The sequence below is a fragment of the Artemia sp. Qi Xiang Cuo genome, chromosome 4, assembly GCF_049724085.1.
Source record: "Artemia sp. Qi Xiang Cuo chromosome 4, ASM4972408v1, whole genome shotgun sequence".
In the NCBI taxonomy this organism is placed as follows: domain Eukaryota; kingdom Metazoa; phylum Arthropoda; class Branchiopoda; order Anostraca; family Artemiidae; genus Artemia; species Artemia sp. Qi Xiang Cuo.
In genome coordinates this window covers 27,044,452-27,059,465 of record NC_142797.1, presented here as the reverse complement: position 1 = coordinate 27,059,465, position 15,014 = coordinate 27,044,452, and the positions used below count along the sequence as shown (strand labels likewise).

General features: G+C 34.9%; 1 protein-coding gene across 1 annotated transcript in view; it reads right to left on the bottom strand.

The window, feature by feature from the left end:
* Window positions 1–9,453, bottom strand: part of CCT2 (chaperonin containing TCP1 subunit 2) — a 52,686-nt gene extending 43,233 nt beyond the window's left edge. Inside the window, exon 1 of the mRNA XM_089087475.1 lies at window positions 9,355–9,453. Coding sequence (XP_088943601.1) covers window positions 9,355–9,357 — 3 coding nt within the window. The 5' untranslated portion in view covers window positions 9,358–9,453. The remainder of the gene's footprint in view (window positions 1–9,354) is intronic.
* Between the last annotated feature and the right edge of the window lie 5,561 nt (window positions 9,454–15,014).

The window sequence follows — 15,014 nt, the reverse complement described above, 5'->3', positions numbered from 1 at the left end:
ATCTGTAATGCCTTTATACAGGGCTGGATTTCACAGCCAAATATGCAGGGTTTGTGAAGTATTTGATTCAAGTTTTGTAAGATGTTTTGTCAAGAGAAAGCTGTGTCTCTCCCTTATTGATGTTAATCCACTCTCCATAAGCAGAAACTTGGTGCTTGTGGGTTTCCTAAGACCAAATATGAGACATATTATATTGTTTTGTATTGTTTCAATTTTTTGCATCTGGGTCTTTGCACATGCACCATAGTCGATGAGCCCATAGTCAATATGGGGTCTTATATGTGATTTATAAAACTGGAGTAAGGTTTTCTCCTTACAGCCCCAGGGTGTAGAAAGAAGTCTTTTTAGTATGATTATTTTTCTATAGCATTTTATTATTGTGTTTGAAATGTGGAGGTGGATATTAAGTTTTTGGTATAGCATGAGACCTAGGCAGATAATATGCTTATATTCTGGAATAGTTGTTCCATTTAGAGTTAATCTTATATTCCCTTAAATTTGCTTTTGATGAAATTGGACTATTTTTGACTTGATGGGTGCAATGGGTAAATCTGAATGTTGAGAAAATTTTTCGAATTGGAAAAGTGACTTTTGTAGCTTTGACTGTGCAATCTCAAATGTGTTGCCAGATGACCATAGTACCAGATCCTCAGCATATTGTAGATACGTGTGGGGGAGGTTCATGTCCCAGAGATACAGGGCAAAAAGGAGGCAGCTCAGGACTACTCCCTGAGGAAGGCCATTGGTTATTATCTTTTGGGGTGAAGAGGCTGAACCTACACAAACAATGAAACTTCGCAATTCTATGAAAGATTTTATAAAAGATACTAGCTTGGGCGGTAGTCCAAGGCTTGCAAGCTTAATTAAAAGGATTTGGTGGTTCACATTGTCATATGCCCCTTCAAAATCTAGGAAAGCTGCAACTAGGACATTATTTTTTGAGAATGATTCATTTATTGCATTTGTTAACAATATGAAAGCATCTGTTGAGGAATGGTGTTTCCTGAAGCCAGTTTGAGTGTGAGGGATCATATTATTTTTTTCAACAAACCAGAGGAGTTGGTAATAGATCATTTGCTCCATTATTTTCCCCATCACAGGAGTAATCATTATGGGCCTATAGGACTCAGGGTTATTTTTGGGTTTATTTTTCTATAGGATTGGTAGGAGGGATGAACATTTCCAGATATTGGGGAACATAGATGAAGCCCAAGCATGGTTATAGCAATTTAGAAGTTCATGTTTGTAAAGAGGGGCGAGATTCTTTATCCATGCAGGGTGTATATTATGCAGCTATGTGTCATAGCCTTTGCTAGTCTTGGTCCTAATATGATGTATTGCATTGTTCATTTCCTGGATTGAAAATGGGCTGGTTATATCCTCGGATCCTGGGAAAGGTTGGTAACTTGGGTTCATAGGAATTGGGGGCATTTTGCTACAATTATTTGATGTTAACTTATTAACAAGAAGAGTGGCAAATAGCTTAGCTTTTTCATTATCATTGTCATAATGGGTATTATTATGTATAAGCTCATACAGGAGTGGGTTGGGGGAAGTTTTTTCCCACAGATGTGGCTTATGAATTTATGTATAATTGGCTTATGTGTTTCACTTGAGAAATTGTTTACAAAATTTATCCAGTAGTTATATTTGGCATTTATTATGGTCTTTTTAAGATTATATTCTGCTTGTAATTTTTTAAAATATGTAGTAGGTAATGGTTTTTTAAGAATGTTCTCATAGCTGCCTTTTTTGTTCTCCATTTATTTTGTCACTCATTTGTCCACCATGCTTTAGGAATATGTTTAGGGAAGGTTTTCCTGGGTGTTGTCCTGGGGATAGCATGATTAGCTGTATTTGTTAGTAAAGATGCCAAAACTTCAGCATGTGTGTCAGCTGTTGTGTTTGAAATGTATGAATTTTGGGTGAAACTTGTTATTTCATCATTTAGCTTATTTTGGAACATAGGCCAATTTGCTTTAGAGTTGATATATTTGGAGGTATGTGATAGGGTTTCAGCAGGTTCATTTAGGGAGCAAACTATGGCAAAGTGGTCAGTACACAGACTATCAATTTTATTCAAAATATTTTAAGACACAATTTGTAGGTCAATTGTAGAAAAACTGTCACTTTTGAGGTTGAAATATGTATTCAGGTTTGGAGGGGTAGCAACAGCTAATTCATTTTTATTTGAAGTCATATGCTCAATGAACTTACCAGCTTTATTTGCTGGTTTATTCCCCTGCAAAAGGCTGTGGGCATTTAAAGTCTCCACAAATAATGATATTTTTCAACATATAAGAAGTATTTATATAACTGAAGAAATCCATGGCATCTGTAGTTTGGCCATTAGGGTTATAAAAGCTTATTATGTAAGTTTTTGTATTATTCAGCCAAACACTGATACCAATTGCATCAACATCATCTACAAAATCTGGCAAGTTGATGCCACAGAATTTTATATTATTTTTAACTAGGCTATTAAAGCTACTCCACCTCCTTTTCTCTCTGATGATCTATTCTTTCTCAGGATAGTGCATCCCAGAGACTTAATTTGTTGATTTTGGGTTAAATGAGTTTCTTGGAGGCAAGCAATATGGATGGAATTACTATTCATAAAAGATATTAGTTCATTTAACTTATTTTCTGTAAGTGATCTTACATTCCACTGGAGTATTGATGTATGTTGTGTTGTTGATTTATTTTTCATATGACTGTGTATCAATGTTCAGCTTTGTTAATAGTAGAGCAAGATCTTTTTTTGCTTGAATGAGCATATTATTAGGGATGTAGATTTTGCCAATTCAGCAATGATTTTTGTTTTCTGTTGTTGTTGTATATTCATGGCCTGAACTGCATTGCAGTTTAGAATGAATAAGCATATATTTGGGGTTTGCATGTTTGGTTGTGCTTCCAGTTTGTCAGTTAAGGGATTAATTCCTAGTAGTGTTTCTGGTTTGTTTCTTGTTGGGAGGGGGTGCCAGGCCAACCTCATCTCACTAGGCAAGGAGGCTTGTTGGCTTGGTGATTCTTTCTGATTTTGAGATATGAGCTGGGGGGCTTAAAGGATGGTGTTTTGTAAGGAGTACTTTATGCATTCGGAGTGTTTGACTTGGGAGTTTTATTTGATTTCAATATAGGTTTTATTTGGTGTCATTGGGCAGCATTTGCTTCCATAGCTGCAAAAGGGTATGAAATGGCCTTTTCTGTTGCTATTTGGAGTGTTAGTGCTCTTTTCTTATATGCAGGGCATTGTGATTTATTGGTGGATTCATGTGGGCCTTTACAATTGATACATGTAGGCTGAGTGTTGTTGCAAGTTTTCAACTCTTTAGGATGGGAGCCTTTACAATTACAACAGGCTAGGAGAATTTCATTGCATTTATTTGTTGTGTGTCCCAGTTTCAGACACTGGATAGGCTTTGGCTTGCATTCCTTGTGTGGTTTGATTTGCCCAAATAGGAATAACCTTTCTGGGATATTAATTTTTTCTTTCAGTGTTAATAAGAAAGATCTACTTGTTTTTAATCCATTAGAGTTGGGTTTACCGAGTTGAGTGACATCTTCTACAGGGATTGTATTACCAGCCCTATCTGAGAGCCCATCTTTTAATTCCTGAATTGGTGATTCTAGGGGAACATTATATACTACTATTTTGTTGGGGATTGTTTTGGGTTCCATTTAGATGAATTGATTGGGGTATTCAGAAGAGATTTTAGATTAAGTATTATATCTGCTGATTTCTGATCTTGGACAGCTATTAGCAAAGATCCATCATGGTGAATGTTAAGAGAAAACATTGATTTTAGCATTTCGAAAATTGCAACCCTTATGGTAGTAATCTTTGTTATTTCAAAAGGGGTATTAGGAGAAATTTTGAGGTAAATTCCTAAGTTTTGGGGAGGATAATCTTGGACAGGAGGAGGGGAAATCTCATTCCACCAAGGTTCAATGTCTTCTTCTTCTTCTATTTCACAGCAGGCGGGCTTTTCAGTTGATACTATTTAGCCCTTTTCCTTTTGCTTCACTCTGTGGGCTACAGAGCTACTGGTTTGATTGTCTCTTATTTATTATATATTCTCAAATATCTTTCAGTAGATCTTTCAACTCAAGGAGTTCAAATATAAGATGATAGATATCGATTTCTGTGCTCTGTGTGCAGGAATAGTCGGCTAGGCTCTTGGCTGATAGTGAGATTTTGTGGTGTTTGAAGCACTTTAACAGTTTACAATGCAAGGTATACTGTGCAGACGTCAGCATATTACATTCAAATAGGCAGTGGTCAATTGTTTCATCATTCATAATACAATACCTGCAAAGAGGGGACAGGCAAACAGAACCACTTGAATTAGGAAACTGATACAAGAATGCAAGAAAGTTTAGTCCATTTGTTCCAGAACAAATTCTGTGATAAATTTTAGAAAAGTACTTGTTATTGAAACAATGAAAAACAATGTTATTGTTTGGTAGTCCCACTTCAGGATGTTCTTCTACTTGTGGCCCATTTTCTGTTTCAGCTCAATTTTCTTGAAGTCTGAATCCACAGAACTTAAAGCAGTTGGCCATTGTTTTGCTTGTTATGTTGTCCCAACATTTGTTGGCAAATTGCATGGCCTCTAATAGGTTGATATTGCCTTGAAGTTTTTTATTACACAACCAACTACTGGCTGTAATTAAGACATTGTTTTGACTGGCAAAAACTTAAAATTAACCCAATGTGTGTTGTGCAATTGTTAATAGAGAACAGAATTTGGCATTTCTTTTTGCCCATAGTTTTATTTTCAGTCAGCCATGAGGAAAATACCTGAATATTCATCCTAACCCTTTTATTTGACATGCATTTGATGGGTAGAGACTTTATTCCTTTAAAGCAGAATTTTCACTTTACCAATAATGAAAGGCCCCAAGTTGGTTGATCTGTCATTATGGTGGCTAGCAAAATTGTAACCCTTCTGTAAGCCTTCCTTGTTATGTTTGCCACCATGACATTTTTCATCTTTAAATTGATAAGTTTTATCAGGGAGGAACTAGAAGTACAAAGCTGTTTCATCAGCATTAGAAATATTATTGTACCTCTTTTTAATATTCTCAATCCAACTGCTAATGCCCTTAAATTATTGTGCCCTAGAGATTTAGCTTTTTTCTAATGATTGGGTCCTCAAACTTCAAGATAAAGAGGAAAACTTCAACTTATGGGACTAAAGTGACAATTAAATTTGACTTATCCACTAAATTTCCAGTTATAGAGGTAACTCTTGGGTCACTTTGACTTACAGAGGTGAAATATAACTGCAAAATCATTTTGAGTTATGCATGTTTTTTCTTTGACTTGACAGGTTTTTCCAAGGGGATTGAAAATAGTTCAAGATTTTGAGAACTTTGAGTTATTGAGAATTGCCTGAATTTGGAAAGGAATAAAGGCTAAGAATAGCAGGGCGCAACCTACAACAAAATACTTATATAACAAATTTTATGCTCATTTTTATGGTTCTGTTTGTGCTTTTGACAATTCATCCACAGCTCCCCCCCCCCCCTCCCTATAACTCTCAAAGGGACATAAGCTAGAACAAAAAAAAGATATATTTAGATTACTAATTTATATGCTTCTGTTTGTTTTTGACAATTCATCCCCCCCCCTATAACTCTCAAGTAGGACATAATCCCCCTCCCCCTCCTACAAGCATGATACCAGAATAACTGAAGGAGTTCAAAGACATACAACCAAATGCATCACGAGTCTACAAAATATGCTGTATGATAAGAGACTGGAGCACCTAAAACTACCAATGCTGGTTTTCAGACATCACAGATGTGATATGATGCTGACCTACAACCATAACAGTCAACCAAAAAACACCCTTCTCACAAAACCTACACGTCAACACAAAACTAGAGGACACTCACAGAAGCTAGCAAAGCAAAGAGTGAAGACCAGAATATGCCAAAACTTTTTTAATGAGCATATTTCCAACAACTGGAACAACCTCCAAGACAAAACTGTGACTGCACCCACTAGTGCCTCCTTTAAGTCAAGACTTGACAAAGAATGGAACAAAAAGCCATGGAAATATAAGTAGGACAGTCCATCCCTCTCAGCTGCCAACTAATGCAATATTGCTGGGCCCATCTCACAGTGATGTTCCAAATTAACATCATTAACACAGAGCAGAACAGATCCAGCATGGATTTTATTTTGCTCCAAAGTGCAAATTAAGGTAACACTTCTCTGTAAATATGGAAAAGTTCAGATTACTGATTTACAAATCAGACAAACATATCAATCAATGCCTTTGCTTATGCTCTATCTGAATATAGTAGTCATCTTACTTGGAAATTCAATTTTAAGCCCTTTATGGACCCTTGAAGATGATACTTTATTCTCTAATTTTTGCAATAGAAAAGGGTTAAAATAATGGTTAAGAACTTGCTATTTGATTATAATTCCATTTTTTTAGAATTATACAATCCACATACATTGATTCATCATGCTCTAATTGTATAAACTATTTAAAAATCTTTAAAGAATTGCAGTGTTAACATTAAGCTGTTAGTATATCTCTTATTTAAACTAACTTACCCATAAATTGAATCAACTGTGACAAAATCAAGAATCAGAAAACACATAGGAAAAATATAATTTGGGGTATATATTTGCACATGAGGGGGGGGGGGGTAAAGTATAGTGGAACTGTAGTCAAAATGTATTAAATACAATTATTCTACTTATAGAAGTAAGAAAAGTTTTTTGACCATTTTATATAGCCAAAAATGAGAAAAAAAGGGTATCATCTTTGAGAGAGTGCATAAAGGTCTTAAAATTGAAATTCTATGTAAAACACCTATTAGATTTAGTAACTATTTAACATACTATAGTAACATTATATAGTTACTATGTAAACAACTATTTAGACTTGGAAAGAGCATAAAAAAGGTATCAAATGATATGTTCACTTTAGCCTATCCCTAGGGTAAAAAACCAGTATCCAATTGAGCAAAATTTTGTAAAACTAAAACCCTAACACCTTGTTACTAAAGATGAATTGAGAAGAATTGTATATATGAATGAATAGCTAAAAATCTGAACTATGTATCAATATGGTTATTATTAAAATCATTATGACCAAACACTTGAAATTATTAGTTTATTGACTTACCTACAAGGACCTTTTCTGGAAATACCAATTATCCTATTTTGATGTATATATTCTTTCAGCATTTCAGTTTTATTAACATATTAACAGAAAGGTGATTTTCTTCTGATTGTAAAACTGTAGCCTTTATTGCTTGATATTTATTCTATAAATCACAAATATTAAATTTTTCTCTTTTCAATTGCTTGTCAAAACACAGACCAGATTTTTAATTTATGCTGGCAAATTATTGATAAAAAATTCACCAAAAAGGCAGGGCTCTTGTTTCTACCCTCAAATTGAGTCATGCCATAGTAAAATAGGGGTGGTCCAAAAACCCATCTCTATTTTTCCAGAATACCAAAGTAAAGTGGTCTTTTACTGTAAGCTAGTGATTTAAACTTCTTAATATTTACCTTTAAACTCTTTTTTTTTCATATTTATCTTTTTTTTTTCTTCTAGCATATCTCCTTCTAGAGAGCTACTGTGGTAAAGATCTAGAATCAGGGTTACTAACTATTTTTTTGGGGGGGGGGGAGGGTTTGGCAAGAGATTTTACTGACTGGTCATTTTAACCAACTTTTTTTTTGTCAATATAATAAGCATAATCTGTTTTGAATACAATACATAAAATCACTACACAAGTCAGTAAAACCTCTCCATTTACCAACCAAGATTTAGATTTTGGTTCATATCATGTCACTATTTTAATACTGATTATTTAACCAAATAAAAAGTTGTGGCACTATCTGTAAAATCATGGCAGGAGTCTGAAAAACTGCTGTGTTTACTGATCAAGTTCAAAATTTCTGTATATGACATACCAGTACTGTCATGGTCTTTATTGAACCAAACAAAGAATTTTAGCAGCATCAGAGAAATTGTGGTGCAAACTGCCACAATTTTTCATGCACTTTCATTTTTTCTGGTTCTTGTTCCATCATAGCCTAGTTGACCTCATTTACAGGTATATTGAAGAACAGACACATCAGAGGTATATTGCTTGGGCCATATATTTGCACATTTGGAGGGGGGGGGCAAAGTATGGTGGGCTGGAGTAAAAATGTGTCACCTACAATTATTCTGCACATTATGGAGTATGAATTGTTTTCTTAACATGTTTCCTTCTTAATAGGCTAGTCCAAATTCTGCAACTTTGCTGCTGCTGTTCTTAGTCTTTGTTGGAAAGCACAGAAAAAGGAACTGAATTAGTCTGGCCTAGGCTATTGTATTTGGTAAATTTTTACCAAATCATATTATTGAATTACAAATAAAGTGAATATACCACTTGATGCCTTTTTTATGCTCTTTCCAACTATAATAATCATTTTTGTTGGAAATGAACTTTACCCTCACCTCTATATATCAATTCAGGGTGTATATTTGTACATTAGGGGGGTGGGGTAAAGTTTAAACTTACCTTCCATTTACATCAGAAATAAAATTGGTCAATATAGGTATACCAAATCATATTATTGAGTTTCAAATAAAGTGAATACACCATTCAATGCCTTTTTTTATGCTGATTACAAATATCCTATAATAAGCATTTCTATTGGAAATGAATTTCAGCCCCCCCTATATAGGCTATAGGCCTACCTAACCCAACCTACCCCTGAATGGGCAGAGAGAGGGGGGGGGGCTGATATTCGTTTCCAATATAAATTCTTATTATATTTGTTAACAGCATAAAAAAAGGCATCAAATGGTGTATTCACTTTAGTCCTAACTCAATAATATGATTTGGTATATATTGACCATAAAATTTGCCTCTAATGTGCAAATATATACCCTTAATTGGTATAGGCCTATACAGGGGTGGGGGTAAAATTCATTTCAGACAAAAATGATTATTATATTTGGAAAGAGCATAAAAAAAGGCATCAAGTGGTTTATTTACTTTATTTGTAGCTAAGTCAATAATATGATTTGGAGAAGTTTTACCAAGTATTCACCTTGTCCCTGTGTCAGTTATGGAATCTCATACAGGATAAATTGACAGAGCAGGGGATCAAATGGTGCTAATCTTATGTTATTATCAATTGTTTAGTTCATAAAAAGAATTTTGCAACAAAATTAACCTAGGCACCAGGCTAGGCCTACCTCAAAAACTTCTGAACTACCCTTGCTTAGAAGACTTTCCATTGATAATTGTTTATACTATGTGACCTTCTATTAAAGGTATCAAGACTTTATAATTTGGAAATATTATTCCATAGCCTACCATTTTTCAGTGCAAAATACTTAGGCTAATGAATGAAATATTCACTAGAGCGCCCAAGCGTGATGCCGGCTTTTAATGTTGCAGATGAGTTAAGATTATTTAACATCGGTACGCAAATGAAATCCCTCTTCAGCAAGTCAAAAAAAAAAAATGAAAATTCTAGATAACATAGCAAAGAATTTTTTAAATTGATCAAGGCAGACGAGCACTTCGGTGGTTGTTCCCAGGTTGTTTGGCAAAGAAGGAAGAGGAGTCAAAGGAAATACATTTCTGCAGTGAAGCCAGCTACTCCGTGAAGCGAAACCTGTTTCAAGGTCAATGGGCATGGAGAAAAGACTGTAATGCTACAAGGAGACCTGTTAGGAAGGGGACAGAGTTCATTTTAGGGACGGAATTTGGGTTATATTTCCAGGATCAACCTACGCCTGGTATAACGCACGTATCCTATCATTGAGTTGATGGACCTTCACTCGCGAACGCTTGGTCACTTTGAGCAAGATAGGCCCAATGAGAAATTAAAGACAATTCAAAGATCCATCAAACTCCGAAGTTAAAACTCAGGTGGTACACATCTGAGAAAAAATCAAATTGATTGTTATAGGCCAACTGGCTTCTGGAATACTGTCTTCGAAATCTCTTGTAGGACTTAAAATCATAACTCAGGTGATTTGTATTTTTGAGCAGGATAGGCCCAATGAGAAATTAAAGACAATTCAAAGATCCTTCAAACTCCGAAGTTAAAACTCAGGTGGTACACATCTGAGAAAAAATCAAATTGATTGTTATAGGCCAACAGGCTTCTGGAATACTGTCTTCGAAATCTTTTGTAGGCCTTAAAATCATAACTCAGGTGGTTTGTATTTGAAGAAAGTTCAAATGGATAACTATAGCACGACTAATGGCTTGACTCCTCGTCAGGGGCGTCGTTTGGGGATGTCAAGGGGGGTTAGTTCTCCCCCCCCCCAATAATGGGGAGAAAAAAGTATTATACATCCCATGTCCTTTGACTATCCAGGTATGAACCCCTCTTGCCCCTCCTCCCCCCAATATAAATACTGGAGATTCACCCCTGCTCCTCGTTTACTGCTTTCAGAACCTAATTCAAAATATGGGTTCATAAAATATACGTTTATGTACCTGACCTAAACTAAAAAAAAAAAAAAAAAAAAAAAAAAAAAAAAAAAAAAAAAAAAAAAAAAAAGGTAGAATTTATTCTACTTAAGGATCTAGTGTTCTCAATTATGAGCAAGAGTTAATCACACTTCCAGGGAAGTGGCGATGTGCAGTTTTTTAAGCTCGTTTTTATCAACTCAAGGGCTTATATTTTTGCAATGTCTTCACGTAATTTCGTTCGTGAACATAAATTCGCAAAATCTGTAAACTATTTTTTGACCGTTCCAAATGTGCAATTAATTCCAAATTATATCAGCATATCCGAAGACCTCGCAATAAAACTGCATTGAAAGTCCCCCCTCCTGAATACTCCCCCTTATATAAAAAAAACAGCAAAAATGGAAATTTGGCATAGCAAAACAAATATAAATAAACAATATCAGGAGTTAATAGTGCAGGCGTAAGAACACTTGCTTGTGATTGTGGTAAGTTATGTTCGGATCTTAGTAAGACAAATTTTTGTATCAGAGAAGACTAAATTAGAAAATAATAATTACATAATTTTTTAAAACTCGTTTTCCAAATGAGTAAAAAGTAGAAAATAATTTTTACTCGAGAATCTATGAATAAAAGTGGAAACGAGAGGCGCAATCCATTTTGCGCCCCTCATTTTCACTTATAATCATAGATTATCGAGAAGAAAAAAATTTTCTACATTTTAGTTCATTTTGAAAACAATTTAAAAAAGTTGAGAATATATTTATTATTTGCGCCTAATATACGGATCTGTAGTTTATCAAGGCTTCTGGCTATCAGCTTTCTCGAAAATGATAATTTGAATGTTCATCGTGTTGTAGCTGTAATAATATCACAGGCTTCAACTTCTTGACAGGGTAGGTGGAGCTCGGGACCTGTGCCCCTTAAGGCTATTTGATACCTTAAAAAACATTTTGCACGTTTCAGCGTCGGCAGACCGTCTCAAAGACAAAAGACACGTTAGTAAATTACCCCACCCCTACAGGAGACACTCAATGTAATTTTGGTAAAAATTGGTTGGGTATCTCAAATGTACAAACAATTTGAAAAACTATCAAGAGGCTAGTTTAGAATAAAGAAAAAGTTTAACCTATTACTAATTATTAAGCAAAGCAATCTCTATTCATTATATATACAGCATACAAAATATACATTCTGGGATAGCAAGGTTTTCAGTAATGGCGGGTAGCAAATTGCTCAGACGATATATCCTTTGAGCCTGTTTGTGATGTTTCAAAGCAGTTATGCGACAATAATTTTAAAGACAGCCCTTTCCTGAACTTTAAAACGAAAATTCTGCTCTGTTTATCCAAAGAATCAAAATCCACATTTTCCAATGATTTAAGCTTCACTGAATCAGAAAATCTCTAGCACCAGCACAAAACAGGAGAAATTAAATGGCTCTCCAAAGATATCCAGGGAAGTAGGTGTAGTCATTTAGCTTCGTGTCGTTTATTCAGATCTCTTACTCCAGCTCTACAAGTTGTGGCAAGGCCACCCAACCAATTCTAAATAGTTTGGCCACCCAAGCTAAAAAAGTTTACAGTGGTCGAGATAGGGCTGCATGGAATCTCATTGAAAAAAGAAAAACTCCTTTGAGTGTTGGATCACCCTACAAAAAATTAAGAATAGATAATACAAAATTGCACAATATCCTCTTTAAGTACGAGAGAACTAGCTAAAACTCATTAAAGTTAACCTCAACCCCTTAAAGAAACGAAAACTGTGCCCCATGTAGAATAAGTTTGATTTTTTTTTAAATACACATGTATCACCATATATACTTTTTCAAACACTAATAATGTACTTTTCGATAATTTTCCTTGTCTGAGCTTCTGAAGATTATTGAACAGCAATCTGCCCCCTCTAGAGACACATTAATGTAAGATTTGCTATTATTTGGACCAACGATTACAGTTCAAATCAGTGTTTTTTTTTTGTCTGGAGCTATGTTTTCAATTTCAACAATGAGATTTGGAAACTTAAGTCAGTCAGTGAAGTTTTGTCATGGACCCGGCCCTCGTGGTCAAAGCAATAAGGAATGGCTTCTCAAACCAATGTTTGAAAACGATTTGGCCTGATTGAAATGCTGTCCCATCCCTGCATACAACTTGTCACTGAACTAGTTGATAATTAAATGGAAGAATTATCAAAATCTCAAATACATCCTCCTTGGCCCAATTCCCTCCTCGTTAATAATAAAATTTAGAGAAAAAAGAAGTTTTTTGAAGTAGGAGTAAAGATAAGTATTACAATTTTAAGAGACCAGAAATTATCTTACATATGATAAGGGCTATCACCCCTCGGACGCCCGTTCTTTATCCTAAAGTTTAACTAGTGCTTTATTGAAAGCATTTTAGTGTACAACAAATGTAGCTAAGATGGAATTATGTCTTGTATCTGCCGATTACTTGAAAATTCCATTTTTTAAACCAGATGCAAATAAACAGAGAATTGTTCTATGGAGGGATCAACACAAAAAAATCATCTAAAAAAAACGTTTTCCACAATACAAGTTTTTCAAAGAAAAGTAAACAGCTACATTAAGCAAAAATGGGCAGAAATGAAGTCAAGTAATCATCCAAGTGTGAAACTACCACGAATCGCTATCAATAAATAAATGAAACTCAAAAGAACAGAAATTAGAATAAATAGCCGATTCGAACTCGAAACGAGCAACTTTTTTCTAGAATTTCATGCAACTAAACAACAATTTAAGATACAATTATCAAGTAAAATTGTGCTAATGTATGAGTTTTTTAAGTATTAGGGAAAAATAAAATCATATGGAGCTGAGGGAAACGAAAACAAATCATATACAGGATAATTCGTGTTCACTCTCTGTTCTGATCTTGCTATTTACTTTCACTTGAATTTTTTTATATAATCTCTGTTCGTTGTTGCTCTCACATTCAGAATTTTTATTAATATGAGAAGGTTAACAGCCCTTCCCCTCCCCACTCTTCACACTAAAACTTAATTTTTGCATACCAAAACAATGCTTTCAAGAAATAGGATTAGTTCTAAACGCATTCGCTTTTCAAAAAAAGAAAAATTATGCTAAGTAAAATAAAGTTTGTCACTCACATCAAACCCCTTTTTACGCTGAAGTTCAGCTTTTTATCACAACACACCCCCACCCCAGACTTTGAAAATACATTTTTGATGTTTTCATTGAAAAATGGATTTTCTGTATTTTTTTTCATAAAAAATACAACAGCGTTATTCCCCCCAGGAGATGTTGAATGATAAAGTTTGCCCCCCCCCCCTTCTCTCTAGTTACGTAAATTGATACATTCCTTTCTGCTAAAACTACTCTTCAGCAATACAAGGGAGGGGGCTGGGATCCCCTCAGTACTCATATTGAATGATTAGTCAAATACCCTCCAAATAACAGGAGGAGAGAGATTAAATCATCCTCCATATTTATCTGGCTTCTTCCAAAAACATTAACCGAAAAAACTCCATTAAATACATTAGAAGAAATCGGGAGACCTTTGCGAAACATATCAACTGCACGCTCTGTTTTGTTTTAAGATGCCAAAAATAGAATATCTGCCTTATATTGACTTAAAACCCTTATAAAGATGCTCCGATGAGTGTTAAACACCATTTCTTAAGTATGTGCTCAACGCGTTTTGCTTTTGGAATTCTATGTAACGATTTTAGGATTGCAATCAACAATCCCGGGAATACTTGAATACAAACTTTAGTAGGAATTTAAAATTGTTTTGCAAAAGGTGGAATACAAACTGCATTTTTTTTTAGGACACCGGAGTTGTATCGGTGTTTTAGCCTCATATTTGCGATGACTTTAAGTTTAAAACCTTATCTACGAATTCAGTTAAAATCACACACTTAACATGAACTCGTATATTACAAAATTAGCTTAAATATTAGCTTGTTTGTGAACTGGGAAACAAGCTGTTTCCCAAAACCTCGGGCCCACAAATTTTCCAAGTAGCTTCAACGGAAGCACATTACCCAACATGTGGCCATAAAGCTAAGCCGGAAAATATTTACTAAGTATGCTTTTGTCTATGCATAATTTAATGTCTAATTCTTATGTCCATGAGTCAGCAAAATGATGATCAAGTGAGATGTAATGTTTAAAATATTTCTGTAAAAGAATTTAGTCCATCGGAACACAGATTATAGCGAATACTATCAAGGTCAAGGGCGTAACCAGGATTTTCGTTCGGGAGGGGGGGGGGGTATACAAAAAACTAAAAAAAAGCATCAGAATTTGTTGATATATTTGTTACGTTTTAAGCATTGCGACAAAAATTTCAAAACGGGGGGAGGGGGTTCAAAATCGCCCCCGGGATACAGTCTTGGGTGAGGTGCTACAGCCCATGTTCCTGGCCCTTTTAAAATCGTAATAAAAGAAAAAAAAACAGCAATAATGCACCGTTGTGGTTATGAAAGGCCTTAACTGTCACAACCATCCCCAATGGGAAATATGCAAGAAATACGCATAGTTTTGTACTTTAATTGCCAAAAAAATTTCC